Source organism: Schistocerca americana, chromosome 5 (assembly GCF_021461395.2).
Source record: "Schistocerca americana isolate TAMUIC-IGC-003095 chromosome 5, iqSchAmer2.1, whole genome shotgun sequence".
NCBI classification, from domain to species: Eukaryota; Metazoa; Arthropoda; class Insecta; order Orthoptera; family Acrididae; genus Schistocerca; species Schistocerca americana.
In genome coordinates, this window is record NC_060123.1 from 217,820,054 (window position 1) to 217,845,476 (window position 25,423).

Sequence of the window (25,423 nt, forward strand, 5' to 3'; positions counted from 1 at the left end):
CTCTGATCACAACTCCCTCAAATTGTGTCAAATTTTAGACAATACCCTCATTTCCACTTTTGATAACATTTAGTAACTGCTTATTTGCCCTTGCAAACATAAAAAGTTTTTCTTATAGATTTGGTTCTGCATTTCATAGCCATTGTCATTACATGGCATTCTTTTTGTTATCAGAACCGAAATATGTGAACACATTGCACACCAGATGAGTACAAGAACAAGACAAGTTACAGGAAGATTCGACAATTATATGGCAATGAACTGCTGAAACTGTGCTCTAAGAACATTATAATCTTAAAAAAATATTTTATTACTGAACTGGCTAAAAAACACAATAATAACAGAAATAATTATAGAAATTGAAGATAAGAAGTTGCAGTACTTACCACAGCAGCTAAAGCTCGTTTCACAGTTTGTACTTGATTTTTGAATGACACTCTTTTTTCTTCAATAGATTTTAATCTCTTTTCCTCAGATTTCAAACTTTTTATTTCTGGAACACTTCTCCTATTTTTTATAACTTTTAATTGTATCTGGTCATCCTGGACTTTCTGCTTCTTATGTTCATAATTAAAGATATTAAATTTTGATTCTTGATACCCACGAATGTTTTCACTGGCAGGAAATAAATCATTTTCCAGATTACCCTTCTTTTTGCTTCCTTTCCTCATACTTTCTGATACATTCTTTAGTGGTGAAGATGGTTGTACTTGTGTTTCTTCTAATTTGGGTTTGAATTCTGCATAAGAACTTAGTATACCCTTAAACATTGGTAATTTTTTATTGTAGCTCACTTCACAAGTGCCCATACCTGAGTCTTCAGTTTCAAATTTTGCAACATTTGATTGTTTGGCATTTCCCTGACTTTCCTTTTTGAAATTACACGTCTGCACAAACTCATCATCTTGACTTCCATTATGTATAAAGTTTCCTGTAGGATTTATCCCTGCAGATATCCGAATTTGTTTTACGACAGACTGTTGCTGTTGTCTTTCCCTCGCCAATCGATCCAAAAAGCTTTCTTTTGCAAGTTCCACTTTCACGTGCTGACCATGCCATTTTCTTTTTGACATGTATTCAAGACCTATAAAGTACAAGATTTTAAAGTACAAATAATAATGCAAATGGTTAAATACAGAACATCAAAATTCACTGTTAAAAATGTCAAAACACAGTTCTTGCTTGAATGCCATGTTATTGGGGTGTACACTGTTTTGCAGGTACATGCAGACCATTGTCAATATGGCAGGCTGCACAGGGCAGGTGAGAGCCAAGTACTGGGGGATTTTGTAACATCTCTCATGTGTCTCTAAAAAATATTTTTATATAAATAAAGCAAAGCTACATGAGTTACTGAAACAATTTTTTGGTAAAAATGTTACTTACAATAAAAATACTGAAAATCATCCAGCTGTTTTATTTGCAATTCAGTCTTTATCAAGTGATTTTAAGTATACTACATGGTCAAAAATGTATTCTTTTTCATGTTATTGTCCCACAGTACAGCCAGATAATGAATTCTCTCTTTCAATTGTTGATTACAATTATTACAATACTTCTAAATTACTTAACCTACTGCAGTTAATTCAGCGAGTTTGCGTGAAGAATGTGGTCATAGGGTAATTTATGTTCAGTGCATATTAGGTCACATGTTACTTTATACGAATTGAAGCTAACACATCAATATTGTTTCCTTTTAAAATCTGGAAAGTGAGGCATTTTTCACTCCAATATGAAGTACATTAGTTTTAGGCTCAAAGCTGTCTACATGCACTATGCTGTAATTATTATTTCTCTTCCATATCAACTTTATCAAATCAGTCACACCACTGTCAAGTTTTACAATGCATTAGCAGTTGTTTTCATTTTGTTTAGGAGTCAATTAGAGACAGACATCAAATACCCAGTGACATTTTTATCTACAATGTGAGCTGGCAAAGTCATAAACTGCAAGTGTTTCATAATCAATATCAAAACAAACATTTAAAAAAATGATGGCACTTAAAGGGCAAACATTTTGATACATAATGGCACACTGATCAATAAAATCTTAAACATGATGTTGTCCCATTTTTCAGACAGGAGTTAGAAGCACTGGATTGAGGCAGTGAATATTTGAGGAACTATAACTCAAGTTCAAACACATGATCAACCAAGCTGTACAAAAATATGCACCTAGCAAGATAATTAAAGATGGCATAGATTCCCCCTTCCTATACAGACAATATCAGCAAGCTTCTTCAGAAGCGGTGCCTACTGCAAAATACAGATAAAAGAAATCAGAAATCCAGACAGGCACATGTTAATTGAAAGGGCAATGCAAGAAGTCTTCAATAATCACCACAGCAAAATAACACAAGAAATTCTGGCTGTATATAAAGACTGTCAATGACGCAAAAGGAATCCAGGAACTTGTGAACGAGAAAAGAACTAAAGCAGAAAGTAGTGAAACATGAGCAAAAATGGTGAATTCTGCTTTCAAATCTTTCTTCAAAAAGGGAAATGAAGCAGCCCAAATCGCTAAAACCTAATTAGGCCTCAGGACGGCCAGATAAAGTCCCTTCTCAGCTCTATACAGAATCTGTGAGGGAATTAGCTCCACTCTTTACCATAATTTCCCACAGATTTTTTGAGCAGAGATATGTTCCCTGTGAGTGGAAAAGAACACAGGTCACACTCACCTACAAAAAGAAAGTAGAACCGATACACAGAGCTATCATCCTATACCACTCATACCTGTATGTCGCAGAATACTAATGCATTACATACATACATACATACATACATACATGAGTTCTAACTTTATGATGTATCTCAAACAAAATAACTTTATCCATTGAACTGAGCATGGGTTCCAAAACAACCGATCATTTGAAGCTAAACTAGTGCTCTTCACACATAATATCCTCAGTGCTATATGTATAGGAAACAATGTTCAGCTGCTCTGAAAAGATTTTGATTCTTTCTAAAGAAAGAATACTTCTATGCAATATATAAACAGGTATGAGACTGACTCAAAAATTTCCTGATGCAACACATTGTCCTAGATGATGAGTCATCTACTGATACTGAAGTAATATGCAGAATAGGCTTTCCCAACGCTGCACCATGGAATAAGGGCATCCGTGCCCACCATTCACTGCATCTGCGGGCAGGCACAGGTAGTGTAAGCTACTTGCCAGACAGCCATATTGCGTGCACTCTCCACATTCAGGAGCTTATTGGCCAACACTGCCCATGGGCACTTAGCAAGTAGAGTATGATCACGTGTACTGCGGCCTGCTGTAACACTGTCTATGTCAGCCATTTGACCACCCCTTTTCAACGGTGCCTGTGTCCACCTGGGTGTTGAACAGCCTAATCTATAGAGCCCCAGAGAAGTGTAAAAAGATTGTTGATGTTCAAGTTATTACACTTTAATGACTTAGAAAATTGACTTCAATCTGAGGATTTTTACACGTGATGCACTTTATTAAGAAATTATAGATGATAAAAAATGAAGTAATGTCAATTTAGATCTTCATTTAATATTAGCCTCAGGAAAAGATTGGTAACCAGCTCTTAATGTAGATAAATGCAAAGCCCTGCACTTTACGAAGCGTAAAAAGCTGGTACCATTTGGCTACAGAATTAATGGGACACAATTATAGTTAATCAATAAAAACTCTATACACCAGATATGATGATTGGGAATGCCCTCTGTTGCCAGCCCCCCATCATTCCCTCCTTCCTGTCCACCACCACCACATTATCCCTGGGTCATACCAGTGACCCAAGTGGTCTAGGAGAAAAATAATTGGTTTCTTGACCATACTAGAAAAATGTGATATTTGCTGGGTGAATTTCCTAACATTTAGGGGACTCAAATATATTTTGAAATTTTTTTTATTGTTTATCATTTTTGCTTTAGGGTGTGAGGGTTTTATTTATTTACTTATTTATTTGGCATTTGCAAGCATCTATGTTTTTTAATTATTCAGTAATGGGCTGTCTTAGGCCTTTCAAATAAAAAGCATTTAGTTCAGCACACATTGGCACACAAATTAAAATCACTGCCACCTAGCTGACTGCATTCCTTAATATATTTGTGACAGCTCAAACATAATGGTCGCAAATTAAAGAAGCTCAATTCCTGAACAGCATTTTTCCATGGGAGCAATTTCTCAGTCTTAATATTTTTTGTGCTTTTACACTATGTATAATAGAGTGTCAATGGTGAGAAGCCTTCACTAACAAAAACTACACTATTTTTAAAAAACAGATTTTTTCATTTTTTTTTTTTTTTTGTGTCAGTATCTTTGTTAAAGGACCCAACAAAATTTGAAAATTACAGACTAATAGATCTTTATGATATCAAACATAAGTATAAATCTAAATTTGTGATTCAACTGTGCACTATTAAAGAAACCTACCAATGTTGTTGTTGTCTTCAGTCCTGAGACTGGTTTGATGCAGCTCTCCATGCTACTCTATCCTGTGCAAGCTTCTTCATCTCCCAGTACTTACTGCAACCTACATCCTTCTGAATCCGCTTAGTGTATTCATCTCTTGGTCTCCCTCTACAACCTACCAATATGAGTCAAAAATATTAAGAAAAGTATAGCTATCACTCGCCATATACCAGAGATGCTGAGCTGCAGATAGGAACGATAAAAATACTGTTGAACACGTAAGCTTTTGGCCAAAGAGGCCTTCATGAGACATAGACAAGACACGCATACACATAAAGGCCAGGCATACACATCCAGAGACTGTGGCCATGTGTTTGTGAGTTGTGTTTTCATGAATGTGTGTAGTGTATGTTGTCTAATGCTGATGAAGGCCTTTTTGGCAAAAAGCTTACTTGTTTGACAATCATTTTGTTGTGCCTATCTGCGACTCAGCATCTCTCCTATATGGAGAGTAGCAATTCATAATACTGTCATTATTCCACCTTGGATTTTCCACTGTTTGGGACAAAAATATGTTTCTTAATATCTGTGATATCTAGGGAAATGGAATAAAGGATATCGATTAAATAATTTAAATAAAACAAATTGAAGCAGCCAATGATTATCTTTTGATAAAACCCTCTGCCGAAAATTTCATCATGATAGCAGATAGTAGCTTGAAGTCTGTAAAGGCTCACATGCAAGCCTGTACAAGCTTGTGGATTCTCTTCAACTTCCACCATCATCTGTCCACTAGCAGCACCAGCCTGTGTCCCTGGGTTGCTGCAAGTTACGAGCTGCCACTCACCTTGACGACGGTGTTTGTGGGAACGACCATCAACCTAGCATCGAAAATGTGATTCATCCAAAGAGCTGACGCATTTCCATTGATCAACAGTTGAATCCCGATGGTCCTGTGCTCAATACAATCATAACTGATGATGTCATTGCATCAACATGTGAATACATAGAGGTGGTCTGCTGTGAAGATGCATGTTCAATAGTGTACAAGAAAGGTGTGCTCCGAAGCACTTGTGCGTACACCAACACTGTGATCTTCCAGCAGAGATGCCACAGAGCACCAGCTATCCTATTTTACACAGTAGACAAGTCTCTGAACCCCACATTCTGTGAAGAGGCATGGGTGTCCAACCATTTAGTGTCTAGTAATAGTTTCACTGTCCCTATACCTCTTTCCATAGATGGTCATGACAGTAGCATGTGAACATTCAACAGCTTTGCCATTTTCAAGATTCTAGTTCACAGGCTCTGCATAATAATAATCTGCCCTTTGTCAAAGTTGCTTATCTGAATTGATTTCTCCATTTTTGCTGCCTGTATCTTTGTTAGTGGGATCCCCAATCCATATCTGCTCCATTTACATACTTCCGTTACTGCATCAAAGGCCCACAATGCCACCAGGTGGCATCCAACGTTGTTGGGCAGTGGTCATGTTTTGACTGATCAGTGTAAATGGCCTGAGAAAAATAATGTTTGAGAATGGTTCTTAAAATTAAAAGCTCTTTTATCAATACAATAACAGGAAAATCATTGTGTCCAAAATCTTACTTTAAGATCTTTGTAATTAACTGAATAACGGATACTACTAGTTCAAATGAAAAAAATTGACTAATAACAAACTATAAGAAAGTAAATATAACTTGTGAAATCCTAGGTGTATCACCTACTGGTAAAGTTAGAAAAGCAAATTAAGAAAAGCAATGTTTCGCTTTGAATGCAAAAATTGAGGAAGTGGCAACAACAGTCAAAAATAATTTGAAGTTTTATTTCACAAACAAAGTTGTACTAAACCACATAAAAGTTCTAAAAATTCACCACATGAATATGATGATTTGATAGAACAGCTAAAAACTGAATAACGTTTCAGACACAGAGGATAAAAATCAAGATTTTCAGTTTCCTGCCAAATTCTTGGAGTTGAGCAAATGTTAGTTATAAATTTAATCTGACAGAATGTTTGTGTTGTGACTCGCCGATCCTTCAAACTGCTGCCGCGCAGTTACGCGCGTCCTCAACATGTGGCGCTGTCTGCCAGCCATGCAGCAGCAGCGCCACCTAAGCGGCCGCCAGCCAGCCAGCGGCCGCTAGACTTGGACTCAGTTATGATTTGACTGCTAAAGTGTACACACGTCTTACTCTGTTTACTTGATCTGCGACTTTCATGTATCGCGTCGTCCTTGAAATATATTTGTTCAACTTGAAGGTATAACAATTGGCGACGAGGTAGTGAATTTTTCTTTTTCATCGTTGACCCAAAGGTTTCCATGGCTTCTTTAGATCAACTCTTGCAAGGTCTCATAGAACAGCAAACGCTTCTCACAAATGTGATTCGCGATTTCGTCGTGGCATCAAATGTGGGGCGTCTTTCGTCGTCGTCTCTACCTCCTTTTCCTCCTTACGATGAGATGGCGGAAGACTGGTCTGATTACGAAAAATGTCTTCGACAGCACTTCTTGGCATTTCATGTCGCGGACGAACAAACATGTAAGTCTCTGTTCCTTTCATGGATTTCACCTCAAATGTATCAGTAGTTGTCGCAATTGGCTCCTTTGAAAGATCCTGAGTCTTTGTCATTTGCTAAAATGTGCTCAGTTCTGTCCGTCAATTTTCAAAAGCATGTGGTAGCCTCTCGTGTTGCCTTTTATCGTTGTCAAAAACAACTGAATCAATCCTATAGCGCTTGGGCTGCCGAACTTCACGGCCTCAATCGAAAGTGTCAATTTGTTACTGAAGTTCACAAAGAATCCTATGCCGATTCCATGGTACGGGATGTTGTTATCCGGTCGGCGCCCAACAAATAAGTTAGGCAATGTGTCCTTCAGTTGGCAAATCCGACTCTAGATGAAGTCCTATCCATCGCTCAGTCTTCTGAAATTTCGCACTGCTGGAGCGCAAATAGAGGCATGGGGTGCCGTCTGGGAAATACAACCTCTGTGCGCTGTTGAAGCAGCGTGTGGCATGTCCCTGCCGTCCGACGTGGCCGCAGTACGCTCCCAAGTGCAGCCTTGGCCTAACCGTAAACAATCCTCTAAGAAACTGCAGCAAAACCCACGGCAACTTCCTTCATGTCCGCGGTGTTTTACGAAGCATTCATGAGAGGACTGTCCATGACGTTGGGCCGTGTGTCTCAAATGCAAAAAAAAGGGTCAGGTGTCATCCATTTGCAAATCCGACTGCATACATGATGTTCATGAACATGGCACTGATACTGATTCTGTGTTGTCTGTCAATTGTACTTCTTCCCTTTCAGGGAAGTTATTCCTCACTGTCCAAATACTTGGTCGAGATGTTCGCACGCAGGTGGATACTGGTTCTGCTGCCACTATCATCAATTCTCAGACGTATCTTCAGTTGGGTTCTTCAATCCTGTCACCTGTCACTAGACAATTATGGACTTACAATAAACAGACGATTTCTCTCTTGGGACAATTTGATGCTGAGGTATCTTACAAATCTGTCGTTCGCACTGTTCCCATATTTGTGGTTGACCACAGAAATGGGGAGAACCTTTTTGGTTTCGATGCCATTCGCATTTTTGGGTTCTCCATAGATGACTCCGTCAATATCGTCTCTGATGCTATTCCTTATGCTCAATTGGATTCCTTGTCGACAACATTTTCGTCTCTTTTTTTCTCCTGGGTTAGGCCTTGCAAACGACTTTGAAGCTCATATCATGCTCAAACCCAGTGCTCAGCCTAAGTTTTTTCAGGCTCGGCCCATTCCTGTGGCCCTTCGTGATCGGGTGAAATGGAGCTGGATCGTCTCACTGCTTCGGGGGTCTTGCTTCCTGTCACTTCCAGTGAGTGGTCCTCTCCTGTCATTGTCGTTGCTAAGCCAAATGGTGATATTCGTCTCTGCAGCGATTTCAAAGCCACTGTAAATGCTCAATGCCTTATCGACACTTATCCTATGCCTCGGCCTGAAGAACTGTTCACTAAACTTGCTGGAGGCCAGTATTTTTCTAAACTTGACCTGTCAGAAGCTTATCTTCAACTTCCTCTCGACACTGCTTCCCAGCAGTTTCTGGTCCTTAAAACGCCTTTCGACCTCTATCAATACCAACGATTGCCATTCGGGGTTGCTAGCGCCCCTGCTCTCTCTCAGCGATTCTTGGAACAATTATTGCTCACTGTCCCTGGGTGTATAAATTACATGGACGACATTGTTGTCACTGGCTCCACCACTGAAGAACATCTTCAAAATCTCTGCACACTTTTTCATGTCTTACAGACTGCCGGTCTTAAGTGTAATCTTCAGAAATCAAAATTTTTTCAGGCATCTATCACGTACTTGGGGTGTCAAGTCTCTCGGGATGGTATTCGTCCGCTTCAGCAAACTGTCGCTGCGATCGATGCCCTTCCTCGCCCTACATCTGTTAAGGAACTGCAGGCCTTCTTGGGGAAAATAGCATACTATCACAGGTTTTTACCATCTGCTGCTTTGGTGGCTCAGCCGTTGCATTGCCTGTTGCATAAAAACGTGTCTTTTCACTGGTCCGCGTCATGCGATGCGGCTTTCCAGAAATTGAAGACTATGCTGAAACAGGCCCCGTGCCTGGCTACTTATTGACCTGGCCAACATCTTGTTCTTGCCACGGATGCCTCTCAATATGGGGTCGGTGCAGTCCTTGCGCACCGTTTTTCTGACGGTTCTGAACAACCCATTGCTTATGCCTCCAAAACGCTCACGGATGCCCAACAAAAGTATTCTCAAATCAAAAAAGAAGCTTTGGCCATTATTTTTGCTCTTCATAAGTTTGGTGTTTTTCCTCTATGGATCCAAGTTTCATCTTGTCACGGATCAAAAACCACTTGTTTCCTTGTTTCATCCATCAATGTCACTTTCCGACAAGGCTGCACACCGCCTCCAGCGTTGGGCTCTTTACTTGTCTTGTTTCAATTTTGAGATTCATTTCCGGCCAACGGCTCAACATGCGAATGCTGATGCACTGTCTCGCCTTCCCATGGGTCCTGATCTGGCATTCGATGGGGACGAACTTTTGTGTTTCCACCTGGATGCTGCCGAGCAGCAGGTTGTGGACGGGTTCCCCATCACCGGGCACCGGCTGGCGGCTGCTACGGGTTCTGACCCAACCCTCTCCCGGGTTTTAGGCTGTATTCAGAAGGGTTGGCCAGATCGTCCGTCCACTAAGACTTCTAATCCGTTGCAGAACTACTACACTTTGCGTTACCGCCTCACGGCTAGGGATGGTGTTATCCTCCTTTCCACTGAAAATGCTTTGCCACGTGTTGTGGTACCTGCGTCTTTGCGTGCCTCGGTCTTGCGCCTCCTTCACCAAGAGCACTGGAGTGTCTCTCGCACAACATCTCTGGTGCACCGTCACGTGTACTGGCCCGGCATCAACTCTGAAATCACACACATGGTCGCTGCCTGCGGCCCTTGTGCATCGCAGGCCGCCGCCCCGAAGTCAACTTTGTCACCGTGGCCTTCGCCTGAGAAGCTCTGGGAGCATATTCATGCTGACTTCGCGGGACCTTTTTTAGGTACTTATTGGCTTCTCGTCATTGACGCCTACTCTAACTTTCCTTTCATTGTCCGTTGCTCGTCGCCTACCATCGCGGCAACCACCAATGCTCTAGCTCGCATTTTCTCTTTTTAGAAGGCCTTCCCTCTACTCTTGTAACTGATAATGGTCCGCAATTTGCCTCATCCGATTTTGCGCATTTTTGTGCTCGTCACGGTGTCCTGCATGTCACGGCCCCTCCGTTCCATCCACAGTCAAACGGTGAGGCTGAACGACTGGTCCGCACAATTAAGGCTCAGATGAGGAAACTCCTGACTTCTTCTGCTGCTGATGATGATGATGCACTTCTCCAATTTCTGGCTTCTTACGGTTTCACCCTCATGGATGACTACTGTCCGGCTGAGCTCTTACATGGGCAACAGCCCTGCACGCTACTTCATCTTCTGCGGCCTTCCACCTCACGGCCACAGGTGCCTTCGCTTGGCCGGTTCACAGCCAATGACCTTGTATGGGTACAGGGATATGGCAGGTGGCCAAAATGGAGTCCTGGCCGCATCTTACAACACCGTGGCCGACGCCTGTATGAAATCCAGACAGACACAGGTGTTGCAGTGCGTCATTTGGACCAGCTTCGGCTCGTGTGCCGACAACGCCTGTTCCGGATGCCGCTACACCCCCTTCGGCTCTACCTGACGCTTGGGATACTGGAATCTCTCATTACTCACAACGCAGTCCTCTCACCATATCGGTGCCAGCACAAGAACTGGCGCCACCAGGAGATGTGCCCATCCAGGAACCAGATGACCATCATCTGTCAGAGCAACTCTACTCGCCTCCTTCTCCTACAGATGCCGACACATCGCCCATGTCTCCTGTTATAACAACCGGACTTGCCGCAATGGGCAGATTGATGCATGGGGCCCCAGCAGATTCAACCCCCATGTCTCCTGTCATCTCGACCTGTTATCATTGGGGACACTTCCGTCCGTACGGGAATCCTCCTCCTCCAGACTTTACGGCCAGTCAAACAACACCTATGGACGTTAGCAATGTACAGGCCACCTCCATCAAGACCTGTGCAAAAATTCAAAGGGGGGAAAAGTGTTGTGACTCGCCAATCTTTCAAAGTGCCGCTGCACAGTTACGCTCATCGTCTACATGCGGCGCTGTCTGCCAGCCATGCAGCAGCAGCGCCACCTATGCGGCCAACCAGCCAGCAGCCGCTAGACTTGGACTCAGTTATGATTTGACTGTTAAAGTGTACACACATCGTACTCTGTTTACTTGATCTGTGACTTTCACGTATTGCGTCGTCCTTGAAATATATTTGTTCAACTTGAAGCTATAACAGTTTGGTTAAATTAATAATGCATATAGTAACAAAATGGGAAATTTTACCTGCATTACAAATGAAGAATGTGAGTAATTTGATAGACAAAAACATGCTCAAAAAGGTTATTAAGTTTTATGAAGATGACAATAACAGCTATTTGATGCCTGGTAAAAAAGTGAGAGTTCCTCTGAAACAAAATGGTATTAAGGTTCAAAGGCAAAAATGATTAATACTGTGTAATTTATATGAACTACCAAATGATGACATTAAAACTGAAAGGTCGAAATGTTGCAAGTAGAGTTCAAAATGGTGCATTGTTGCAGGAGCATCTGGTATCCATAACGTTTGCATTTGTTTTTATCACCACAATGTAAATTTGACGATAGAGGGGGCTAATCTTAGGCCTGCTGGCACTCTGGTATGCAATATTAACAGTTACAATTGTATAAACATGGGAAAATGTCACGATTGTCTACGCAAACAAGCTTTACATGACATGTTTCAGGAATCGGAAGAAGATAATTTGATGCCTGATAACATAGAATACAAACAATGCGTGACACAAGACAGAATGGAAATATTGAAAATCATAAATCCACAAGAGGAGTTTTCTGATGTGTTGGCAGCTAATCTCAATAAGCTGAAAATGTATCATTTTATTGTCAAATGTCAAGGTAAATTTTTGAAAGACAAAATGCAAACATTGGCAGCTGGTGAATGCTTAGTTCTTGCTGACTTTTCTGGAAACTATTCCTTTGTTGTTCAAGTTGAATCACTGGGGACCAATGGAGGGAGGAGATTACTGTTTAATGTCTCGTCAACACTTAGGTCATTAGAGATCAAGCACAGGCTCAGATTAGGAAAGGATGGGGAAGGAAATCGGCCATGCCCTTTCAAAGGAACCATTCCAGCATTTGCCTGAAGTGATTTAGGGAAATCACAGGAAACCTAAACCAGGATAGCAGGACACAGGTTTGAACCATCATCATCCTGAATGCGTGTCCAGTGTGCTAACCATTGCATCACCTCACTTGGTAAGGGCACCAATGGGCAAACAAACAGGCCACATTTCATCCATTTGTACTCGTTTAACAGATCAAGATAAACTAAAGAGTCATAGTTTTTGTGTCATCAGTGATCACCTTGAACACACACTACAGCAGTGCATGCTTTTCAACTGCAATTAACAAACTACATAAAACACCACCACATTTCCATACAGACTAATCTATTTCTCTGAAGGTGCTGAACACCAATATAAAAACAAAACAAATATTAACATATCCTTTCACAAAGAAGATTTTGGAATTGATGTAAAATTGTACTTTTTCACATCAAGCCATGGGAAGAATAACTATGATAGTGTCGGAGGTACAACAAAGTGAGCTGACACAAATGCTAGCCTGCAGCAGATCTACAAGAACCAGATCTTGACATCTTCAGAAATGTTTAAATTTTGAAAAGAATAGGTAAAAGGTGTTACTTATTGTTATATCCTAGCCAGTAATGCCAACCGAGCCCGCTGCCAAAAGGTTGGCAGCATCAAAGTCCGGACGCCGTCCGCATAAGCAGCGCCAGCGATACAGGAAATCGCCGCAAGTCTGCGCGCGCCACCGCTGGCTTCTGGCTTCTTAAGCACTGGAGTCGCGAGCGCTAGGACAGTTCTGTATTCGCCACTCAGTTGTATACTCGCCACCGAACTGTGTACTTGATAGTCAGTTGTGTGTTCATCGCAGCAGAGTTGTTGTTTGTCGTCAGCCGACGCTGACCTAGCCGCTCCGACTCGAACTAGACAGATTTCTGTAGACACGGAGTTCACGACCTTGTTTCTGTACCTTCGTTAATAAACATAAGTACCGACTTTTATTTAATCTGAGTGTTTGGGCTTTCATCTTTCTGTTCACTGTTCCAGCGGACCGGTCGGCCCGCTATTAAAAGTGTGGCGGTGACTTCGTAAGCCGTTTCTACAGCGAATTGCTTGTCGCTACGAACACCGCCACAAAACTGGCGACGAGGACTTCCGAACTCGTGTGCAGGGCTGGTTCAACTTGTTTCTGGTTATACTAATTATAGCGATAAACGTTTGGGGGCTGGTTTAATTTGTGTTCACTATGTCTGCCGAATTACAACAGTTGATCTTGTTACAGAGTCAGCAAATACAAAGTCTGGTGGAAGCGATCGCCAAACAAGCGGCTAATCCTCCAACACAAAAGGAACAAGCACAGGCAGCACCGCCGTTCCGTGCTTTTGATGCATCACGAGAAGAATGGCGAGAATATTTCGCGCAGTTGCAGGCACACATGACAGTCTACAAAATCACAGGTACTGAGCGGCAGCTTTATTTAATTTCCACTGCAGGCGTGGAAGTCTATCGACTACTTTGTAAGTTGTTCCCGGAATCCAAGCCAGAAGCTTTAGACTATGACGTTGTTGTTAACAAGCTTGCTGAGTATTTCGAGTTGCGAGTTCATGTGGCAGCAGCCAGATTCAAGTTCTTCAGATTAAAGAAACTGCCACATCAATCTAATAAACAGTGGTTAACAGATTTACGGGGCCTCACCCGTCAGCGCCGATTTAATTGTGTGTGTGTGGAGCTTCCTACAGTGATGTCATGTTACGAGACGCTATTACTCAAAACATTGCAGATTCTCGTATTCGTGCTGCTATCTTAAAGTTGCCTGACCCGTCATTAGAGACTGATGAACATCATTGAAGCCCAAGACACTTTTGACTATGCTGAGTGTGAGTTAGATCAGCCATGTATTTCTCAAATTGCCTGTGCTAAGCAAGTTATGTCACGCCCGCGGCCCCACCGGCAGAGTCAGACTGTAAACACTAGCCGGCCGCGTCATGTTAAACACATTCGTCAGCCGCGTGTGCAAAATGATAGAGTTAAGTCTTGCCCTAAGTGTGTTCTTGCTCATCCTCGTGAACGTTGCCCGTTGAGAAATGCGGTTTGTCACTTTTGTCAAAGGAAAGGACACATCCAGACTGTTTGTTTGCGTAAACGCAAGAACAATTCTAGTGCTGCCCAGCCCATGGATATTCATGTTCTTCAAAGCCAGCCCGCCCAGAAGGTCGCGTTTAAAGACTCTTCCACGGTTCGTGTGGGTAATAAACTTGTTCGCAATAAGCCACCCACCCAGCCCTCTGCTATGCGACCCAGGCGTAATTCAAACGCTGTAAAAAGTAATGTACAGACTGCAAGTGAAGCGGGAGTTGTTGTTCCACCCGCCCAACCCACGAGTTGTCGTAAGCAGCGAACACGCGCTAACCGCGCTGATTTTGTGTCTTCCGCCTCCACTGCACCGATCCAGAGACAGTGTAATAAACTATTTGTGAAGCTACGCATCCAGGATAAGACCTTCAATTTTCAATTAGACACTGGTGCGTCTGTGACTCTCATAAATAGTGCTACGTATGCGGCTATCGGCCGCCCTAAACTTTCAGCGGCAAAACATTCTTTGGCTACTTATAGTGGAGAACAAATTCCTGTGTTAGGTGTATGTAGCGTGCCAGCCACATTCCGTGGCAATACAAAAACAGTTTCATTCACAGTGCTCCGCGCTACAGACAGTGTAAACATTTTCGGATTAGACTGTTTTGACTTGTTTGGCCTGTCTATCCAAGACAATGTGTTGCAAATTAATTCTGTTGTTGTTCCTCAAGACAGCATAACCGATTTGTGTAAACGATACAGTGACATATTTAAAGACGAACTAGGTTGTGCTGCGAACTTTGCCGCTCATATTACGTTAAAAGATAATGCTCAGCCTCGATTTTGTCGTGCTCGTCCAGTGCCTCACGCCCTCCGGGCACCTGTAGAAGATGAACTTCGTCGTTGGCAAAACAACGGTGTTATTCAACCCGTTTCAGCGAGCCAGTGGGCTTCTCCCTTAGTTATTATAAAGAAACCGTCTGGCAAGTTACGTTTGTGTGCTGATTTTAAGTCGACAGTTAATCCTCAGACTGTCATTGATTCTTTTCCTTTGCCTAGACCGGACGAGCTGATGGATAAGTTAGGGGAAGCTCGTTTCTTTTCCAAAATTGATCTCCGTGAAGCATATTTGCAATTGCCCCTCGACGAGCAATCACAACAGTATTTTGTCATAAACACGTCATTGGGGTTGTTCCGTTTTCTGCGTTTGCCTTTTGGTTGTGCGTCAGCTCAAGCTGTTTTTCAGCGTTTTTTGTCACAACTTCTGGCTAATGTGCCATCGTGTTGCAACTATTTAGACGATATTGTTGTGTCCGGTCGGACGCCTGCTGAACATTTCCGTAATTTGGAGTGTTTGTTTAAAGTGTTGTCTCAGGCAGGCCTACGTTGCAACATCGATAAATGTTCATTTTTCCTTACGGAGATGGAGTATCTGGGACATGTTATTAATGCTCAAGGCATTCATCCCTCCCAGTCACATTTAGCAGCTATTCGTGATTTGCCCACCCCTCGCAATCTGCATGAATTGCAAGCAGTTCTTGGGAAATTGACGTATTATATTAGGTTTATACCTAATGCATCACAGATTTCTGCACCGTTGCATCGTCTCCGCCGTAAGAATGTTCCGTTTGTGTGGTCAGCTGATTGCCAGTCAGCCTTTCAGCAGCTTAAAGAGGCTTTATTGAATGATCGTTGTCTGGTCCATTACGACCCTAACAAGCCTCTGGTGTTAGCTTGTGATGCCTCTTCTTTCGGCCTCGGTGCTGTGTTGTCTCACCGAGTCAGTAACACCGAACGTCCTATTGCGTTCGCATCTAAATTGCTAAACAAAGCTCAGTGTAATTATAGCCAATTGGACAAGGAAGCGTTGGCTATTGTGTTCGGTGTCACAAAATTCCATCACTACCTCTATGGTAGACCATTCTATTTAGTAACGGATCACAAGCCCCTGACGTCACTGTTTCATCCGTCTAAACCAGTTCCTCAGCGGACAGCTCAGAGACTACAGCGTTGGGCTATTTTGTTATCACAATACCAGTATGAGATACTGTATCGCCCTACAGCTCAGCATGCAAACGCTGACGCGCTTTCTAGATTGCCGATTGCTGCGGATGATGTCTTCGATTCCTCTGACGACTCTTGCCATCAGATTGACGCCCATGAGCATCAATCCCTCTGGGATTTTCCGATTGATTATCGTCAGGTGGCACGTGAGACAGCTACAGATCCTCATCTGAGTTTACTATTACGTTTTGTTCAACGTGGTTGGCCGTCCAAGGCAAAGGACATATCGGATCCTGTGGTTCGTCGCTATTATCCGCAACGTCATCTGTTGTCTGTTTCGCACGGAGTTTTGCTGTTACGCACCGAGAATGACCAGCTTCGTGTAGTGGTTCCCCAAGTGCTCCAATCCAAGGTCCTCGACTTGTTGCATCAAGGTCATTGGGGAGTGGTCCGCACCAAGCAGCTTGCCCGCCGTCATTGTACATGGATCGGCATTGATAAGCAGATTACGCAGATGTCTACAGATTGTTCGACATGTGCCGAACACCAAGCTGCTCCGCCTCAACGCTATTTTGAGTGGGCACACCCTGCCGGTCCCTGGCAGCGAGTACATATTGATTTCGCTGGTCCATATTGGAATTCTAGTTGGCACATCGTGATAGATGCATTTAGTAATTTTCCGTTTGTTGTGCCCATGCAGTCTACAACGTCTGCACAAACTATACAAACGTTGACTTCAATTTTTTGTATTAAGGGTCTTCCAGAAGTTTTAGTGTCTGACAATGGTCCACAATTTACCTCTGCTGAATTTGAAAGTTTTTGTTCTGCCAATGGCATTCGCCATGTTCTTACTCCGCCGTTCCACCCTCAATCGAATGGTGCAGCGGAACGTTTTGTACGCACATTCAAGGATCATATGGACCGCCTTCGTGCTGCGCACTCTCGTCAGCAGGCCCTCATCACGTTCCTGTCGTCGTACCGGACCACGCCACGCGACGGCCCTTCGCCTGCGGAGCTTCTCCACGGCCGTCGTCATCGCACCCTACTACGGTTGTTGCACCCCCCGGATCGACCCGCCGCTTCTGAGCATCGCACGCGTTTTCAGCGCAACGACGCCGTTTTTTTCAGAGTTTATCACGGTCGCCGTCGTTGGGAACGTGGTACCGTGATAAGTGTCCAGGGCCGCGGTTTTTATACTGTTCAAGGTGCTACTGGGGTGCACAGGAGGCATCAGAACCAGTTGCGCCGCGCTGGCAGCCCGGATTCTGCCGCTCGTTCTTTGTCCACAGATTTGGTCCGCGGCGGGTTCCAGCCGCGCCTTCCGACTTCGCTGCCGCCCCCAGGGCAGCAGCAGCAGCCGTCGCCGCTACCACGCCGACAGCCCGTCCCGTTGATGCCTCCCGCGCAGCTGCATCCGGGAGCGCCCCAGGTGATCGCTCCGGCGCCTGCGGTCCCTCTTCAGTCACCACCGCCTTCGGAGCTGATGGACGTCGACCCCTCAGCCGGGCCGCCTTCCCAAGCGGTGGCTGTGCAGCCTGTCCTGCAGCCGCTTTCCTTGGGCACCTCCAAGGAGTCTGACACCGCAGCGCCTTATCCGGCGCCCACTCAGCAGCCGTCGACGCAGCGTCAGGAGACGCTGCCTCTCTTCGTGGGTCCCGACGCCCCGTCGCGTCCAGTACCAGAAGCTGCGCCCATGGTCACAGGCGTGCACCCTGACCTCGGTTTTCAGTCGGTGTTTCCCGAGGCCCCGCGCGGCCAATGCTGGGGTGCGGACCGGGGACTGCCACCAACAACAGTCTCCGCCTCGGTCTCTTCTGCTACGCCTGCGGCCAGACCCCTCCCCCGCCGTCGACGCTCGCCACGTCATTATTCAACGACGGTGCGGCGATTTGGGGGGGAGGAGTGTTATATCCTAGCCAGTAATGCCAACCGAGCCCGCTGCCAAAAGGTTGGCAGCATCAAAGTCCGGACGCCGTCCGCATAAGCAGCGCCAGCGATACAGGAAATCGCCGCAAGTCTGCGTGCGCCACCGCTGGCTTCTGGCTTCTTAAGCGCTGGAGTCGCGAGCGCTAGGACAGTTCTGTATTCGCCGCTCAGTTGTATACTCGCCACCGAACTGTGTACTTGATAGTCAGTTGTGTGTTCATCGCAGCAGAGTTGTTGTTTGTCGTCAGCCGACGCTGACCTAGCCGCTCCGACTCGAACTAGACAGATTTCTGTAGACACGGAGTTCACGACCTTGTTTCTGTATCTTCGTTAATAAAGATAAGTACCGACTTTTATTTAATCTGAGTGTTTGGGCTTTCATCTTTCTGTTCACTGTTCCAGGGGACCGGTCGGCCCGCTATTAAAAGTGTGGCGGTGACTTCGTAAGCCGTTTCTACAGCGAATTGCTTGTCGCTACGAACACCGCCACAAAACTTATGTTTTTGTAAAATGTGAAGAAATACAAAAACTCTACACCAATGTCTTGGAGGAAAGATTCAACACCTGTCGGAAGATTAAAGGCACTCGATCTCTTCACTGTTTTATCCCCCAGTCAAGTCGTGTTCAAGTGTAGGTTCACACCTACATCCCCTGATAGTGAATTTTATCAATGTGAAAAACTTGTACCACTGACACTTCAAAACAAAGACATAGTGGCTGGTGTCTATGATGAACAGTGGTTGACCCCCAAAGTTGATAACACTGATTGTCAAAACCAAGATGTGCATGTAACATTTTACAACACGCTACGACCAAGGATCCCGTTTAAAAAAGTTGAGAAGGTTCAAGGTTGAATGTCAGTTAAAAATGTATTGAAGAAGTTATCACTCCTGGAATTTACAACTGTGACTGGGTGAACACCCAACACGAGTGAAGAAAATTCTCAGATGCTCAGTGCACAATGTAGCAAAAACAAATAAGATGAGACCACATAATGCAATTAGCTGGCTCTCTTTCAATATAAAAAGACAAGTAACTGTAGATATGCTTAAATTATATAACTGATATAATTTATTCCATTAGCCTAGATGTTATAAAATGCATGTTTGACTGATATTTGTAATTTTTTTCCATAACTTCCATTTGATTCTTAAAGTTGAAATTTCCCTAAAGTTTGCTATCGTAAGGGCCTATTAAGTGGGTAATTATCAGATTTGTATCTGGTCCCCTAGCAAAGATATTAAAGGAAAAATTATTCAAAGAATCCATTTTAAAACAGCATATTTTCTCAAGTGTTAGCTTCTCACAGTTGAAATTCAGTAGAAAATAACTATACTATATAGTGCAATAGCATAAAAAATATTACAGATGAGAAATTACTCCTCCTTTGGAAAACTATTGCTCAAAAATTGAGTACGACCAATACCTTTGAGCTATTAAAAATACGTTAAGGGTTCAGTTAGGATATAACAGTTTTAATTTGTAGGCCAGTGTGAGCTGAAAATATTGCTTTTTATTTGAAAGGTCTATAGTAACCCATTACTCAATAACTGAAAAACTGCACATGCTTGCAAATACAAAAAAAGCTTGGATCCTGAAACAAAAATGGCCACCATTTCAAAATGAAAAACAAATACATAATTTTTTAATTCACTAAACATCCCTCCTCTCTCTCTCTCTCTCTCTCTCTCTCTCTCTCTCTCTCTCTCTCTCTCTCTCATCCAAATTTATGTCCCAACCTGTCCTTATGTCATCTCTGAACTAAATCAGTGCTAACCAGTATACACTTTGTGACCAAAAGTATTCAGACACCTGGCTGAAAATGACTTACACGTTTGTGGTGCCCTCCCATCGTTAGTGCTGGAATATGGTGTTGGCCCATCCTTCGCCCTAATGACAGCTTCCACTCTCGCAGGCATAGATTCAAACAGGTCCTGGAAGGTTTCTTGGGGACCACGTTTAAAGTCTGTGAGCTCCGTGGAGCACCCCATTCTACTATCTCACGGTGTCTAATGACTACTGAGGTCGCTGATATGGAGTACCTGGCAGTAGGTGGCAGCACAATGCACCTAATATGAAAAATGTATGTTTTTGGGAGTGTCCAGATACTTTTGGTCACATACTGTACTATCTTTGATTATTTCTGATGTCTGCCCATAAACCTTTGTTTCCCTTATCCCCCCAACAGGTGGGTTCCTCTCACCCTGGGGCCTAAGTGACCCGCCCCTCCAGTGTAACCTTCAACAAACAAATCCATCTTTAATCTCTGAAGAAGAAACTAATAGTTTTAAAAGCTAGGAAATTGTTTTCTCGCTATTAAATGTTTCTACCAGAAGTATTGACAAAAAAAGACAAAAACCAAGATCTTATCAGTAGTATTGGAATTTCTCCATCTGAAGGTAAGTATTGGCCAGACTTTTTCTGTAATTTTATATTATGTTATTTTTACCTGACTTGTTCCGCCAGGAAGATCTTTTTCGCATGGGTCTACAAAATAAACAATGTAACAATTTAATATATCAAAATCATTAAGAACACTTGCTTAGAAGCAAGGGCATCACAAACATTTAGCCTTCCCAGATTCAAAAAATGCCTAAACAAATTTAATTCGAGACTGGGGATTATGTCATACCTTCTACCAGAAATTGGGATCAACATCATTGCATTCTGGATGGAACAGCCACAGATAGTAGCCATATGTGTGTGAAGTGTATTTGCTTATGTGAATATGTGTGGGATTTTGTTTCTGAAGAATACTTTAGATGAGAGCTCATTGAATAACAGTAGTTTTGTTGTGCCTGTCTGCAATTCAACGTGTCATCTTTAGGTGAGAGCACTGTACCTTTTTCATAACGTTGTTGATATTTCAACCTGGACTTGGTCCAAAAAAATTTAAGTTAATCTTGTCAATAAAGAACTAGTCTATGGCACATTTTCATATAGGGAAACCTGGCAAGATACTGTGTATCATGTCCTTTTAACTGTGATTCTGTTTATGGCATAAGACAAAACCGAAGCTCTATTATATATGAAAATGGAGATGGAACAGTATATTAATGAAGCTTAATGGTAAGCTAAAAACATATATATAAAAAAATCCCACTTTTTTTTTGCACCTGCAGTCACAGGGAACACAAAGTGCACACTTCAGTACTTTCTAAAGACATTTTACATACTCACATTCATTTATATGACTCCTGTCAGCCTCTAAATTGACATAAGCAAACACTGAGTCATCAGAGCGTCGTTTAATTTCAGTTGATTGTACTTTTCCATATTTGGAGAACCTCTTCGAAAGATCATCTTCAGTTACCACTGTGGGTAAGTTACCCACAAATATTCGTTGTACATTTAACTTCATTTCTACAAATAAAAAACCATGTAGTGAACTATAAATGAACCCTCAAAAAAGGGAAACATTACAGTAATGCAATCTATTAAATAAAATATTGCTATACAACGTTGAACTAACAGTATCAACAGTCATCGCACAAATATACAGTTCTCAAAACATCATAAGGTAATGTTGGTTAATTTCTTTGCTTTTATAATAGACTCTTCAGTTATGCTAAATTTACTTTATTCTCCAAGGAAAGCCTATTGATTTTTACCTGTATGCATTGTTTTGTTTCCTATAATATTCAAATAGACAATCAGTAGTTGAACACTTCTATGAATTCTCTGTGTTTAAACACAATATCATAAATAAAGATGATGAGACTGAAAAAAAATGTGTGAAATGATATAAAACAGACTTTTAGTATATTATGGAAGATGATAAACTAATGAATACGGAAGTCACCTGGTACAATTTTGAACAGAGCATATTAAAAATCATAGATCTGGAGACACTGGAATGTTTGTCAGAGAAATTCAGAACCCAAAATTTATGCAGCAGAACATTTCCAGGGTCAGATGTGGACACTGATCACAATTTATTGGTTATGAGCCGTAGATTACAGCTGAAGAAATTTCTGAAAGATACAAAATTGAAGAATTGGGGCTTGTAAAAGATGAAACAACCAAAACAACCACAGGTAGTCTAGAAATTTTAAACAGGCCATTAAATAATAAACAAGTGAAATATGTGAAATAAATACAATCACAGATGAATGAGTGACGTTGAGAGCTGAAACAGTAAAGACAGTAGCGCATCAAACAGGCAAGGCCCATTAGGAACTCTGGATTAACAAACAATATGCAAGAAGAAAACATAAAAGTGGAGCAAATGAGATAGGCAAACAGGAATTAAATCACGAGAGATTATTAAAAAATGCAAAATGGAACAGTAAACATAGCTGGTGGAGAAATGCAAAGCTATGAATGGCACACACGACTATGAGAAAAATAAGTGCTATGGATAGGAAAATTAAATATACAGGCCTAATTTGAGAAAAGAGAATCATCTGAATGAACATGAAGAATGCAGATGACAAGCAAGCACTAAACAGAGAAAGGAAAGCTAAGGTTGAAGGAATATATAGAAGGGCTACATAAAGGAAAGAACCTTGAAGACAATATTATGAAAATGAACGAAGTAGTTGATGAAGATGAAATGTAGAATTTAGTACTGCAAGAAGAATTTGGCAGAGCACTGAGAGATCTAAGGTGAATGAAGGCAAAATGTTACATGCAACTTTACAGAAACCAAATAGAAGTTATAAAAAGGGTCACCAGCACACAAAGCTTATTGGGGTCAGGTGAGACACAAGCTTTAGGTCAAATTCAGAATGATAAATTAAAGGAAATCAAACACACAGAGAGATCCAGTTCATCTTATAACAATAGACTGAAAAATGACATCAACTTGCTTGGTCAAAATATTTGAGGGAGGGGGTATAAGTTACAGGGATCATTTGCACAAGAAATCATAATGATGTGGTACGAGTCATTTTACATTCACAACACAAATTAGTTTGTAAATATAGCTGCATGTTGAAAATTTATTAGTATATAATGTAAATGAGTTGTTAATTCATTTGCAAGATCTTATTCACTAAACCAAAGTTCATGTTATATGCCTATCTGCACATTACATAATCACAAGTACAGCGAATCTTAATGTATGTTGTTATAAAATAGTAGCATATTCACATAGGTCCAATAGAAGCAAAGGAGTAGTCTTCACTTTCATAAAAAATAAATACAAATGCAAAAATGTAGAAATACATAAATTCTATATAGCTCAGGATATGGATGCATGTGATTGTGAGTTAATAATGGGAAATTTAATACTTGTGACTGTTAAAGTATACATTGTCCCCACTGGGAAATTGGGAATGGTATATGAAAAATTTTGATGGATTGTTGTGCTATGTGACAGACAGAAGGAAGAGATTATTAATTTGTGGTGATTTTAATGTAAATTTCTTGAAAGAATTTGACAGTAAGAGTGATCTTTTAGCACACTTGTAATTTGGTAACAGTCATGAATTTTCCTTAACCAAAGTTGCTTGAGATAGTAGTACCCTTGTAGTTAATGTATTCATACAATGAGCAGAAGTAAAAGCATGCATGCTTATGCTGTGATAAACATACTGTCAGATCACAATGTGCAGTCATGTAACTCACCTCTTTGTACAGTTCAAATACACACTAATAAAACTGTCAGGCTCATTAACTGACAAAACTACTGAAGACTTTAAAAAAGCTTTAAAAATGTTGATTGGAGTGTAGTTTACAATGAGCCATTCTTAAAGAGTTTGTATCCATTTTTGAAGTAGTTTTCCTAAAAATATAAATGTAATAACGAGAAGTCATTAAAAAGTCCTTGGGCTAGTAAAGGTAGTAGAGTCCTGAAAACAAAAAAAGGACTTGTACAAAACAGCCAGAAAACCAAATGATTTGGAAATATTTACATATTACAAAGGGTACTGTAACATTAAATGAAACAACAAGTTCACTGTTACCAGTCACCGTTTTATTTATTTCCACGGCGCGTTTCGAAGGTTTAAACCTCCATCATCGGGTGGATTTACATTAGTAAGTATTACATTTGTGTGTGTCTTGTGTTACGATTTTTGGACGAACTTGTGGCACTGCCTTCAGTGGTCACAGGTTCCTTTTGCTGTCGTAACACATCACATGTATACCTGTGACCACTGAAGGCAGTGCCACAAGTTCGTCCAAAAATCGTAACACAAGACACACACAAATGTAATACTTACTAATGTTAATCCACCCGATGATGGAGGTTTAAACCTTCGAAACGCGCCGTGGAAATAAATAAAACGGTGACTGGTAACAGTGAACTTGTTGTTTCATTTAATGTCAATAACAGTCACGGTAAAGCCTCACCTAAAAAGTTCGCATTTAAAGTACTGTAACATATGAAGAAAAGGAGTGAAAAATTTCCAAGAATACGCATATCTTGCCAAAAACTGACAGAGAAAACAATAAAAACAACTTGGAAAATTGTTAAAAGAGAGAGGGGGGGGGGGGGGGGGGGGAGAATGGGAGCATTGTAAAAGACCATTCATGTGTAGCAGATATTTTTACTGATTACATTTTAGAAATAGGTGAGAAAATTGGTTCAAACTGTTGAAAAGGTAAACTGATACAGTACAGTGAAGAAGCAATACAGAGGACATTTAGGGGAAAAAAAAATTACTCTCTCGTTTCCATTAGAAATAAAGTAGCTCATCATGACTCTAAAAAGTTAAAGTTGATATGGGACGGATACTATCTCCAGCGAGACACTAAAATGTTGTAGTCCTATAATACATATTGTTCTTAGTCACTTATGTAATCCATCAATCATTAATTCAAGGTGTTTTTCCAGACAGATTAAAATATGTCACCGTTATGGTGCTCTTTAAAAAAAAAAGCTGACTCCACACATGTCAATAAATACCACCCAATGTCACTCCTCATATCATCTGCTAAGATTTTTGAGGAGCTAATATAATGTATCTGAGCACCATATAACCATTTGGTTAGAGAAATTAAATATAAAAGATTACACTCCAGCATCTTACTCATGTAGAACTAACACAGGAAAAGGAAGATTTGTTACTTACATTGAGACAGAACACAAATTCAAAAACATTTTGTAGTGATTAGCATAAAGGAGTGTGTGCTTGTGAATACTGAAAAATGGTTAACTTTTAATTGTAGTAACTGTATATAGATCCCCAATGGAAAATTTTGAACTGTCTATTACTAACATAGACTCCCTACTACGCTATCTATCAGACAGCAGCAAGATGTTAACAGTTTGTGGTGATTTGAGTGTACATTTTCTATAGGATTCTTATAGGAAAAATGATCAGGAAACCTTATTTGGA

At 41.6% G+C, this 25,423-nt stretch overlaps 1 protein-coding gene across 1 annotated transcript in view; it reads right to left on the reverse strand.

Moving 5' to 3' along the window:
• LOC124615518 (probable RNA-binding protein CG14230) overlaps positions 1–25,423 on the reverse strand; it is an 80,641-nt gene that overhangs the window by 36,962 nt on the left and 18,256 nt on the right. Inside the window, 3 exon segments of the mRNA XM_047143479.1 lie at positions 387–1,084; positions 21,318–21,500; positions 23,709–23,932. Coding sequence (XP_046999435.1) covers positions 387–1,084; positions 21,318–21,498 — 879 coding nt within the window. The 5' untranslated portion in view covers positions 21,499–21,500; positions 23,709–23,932.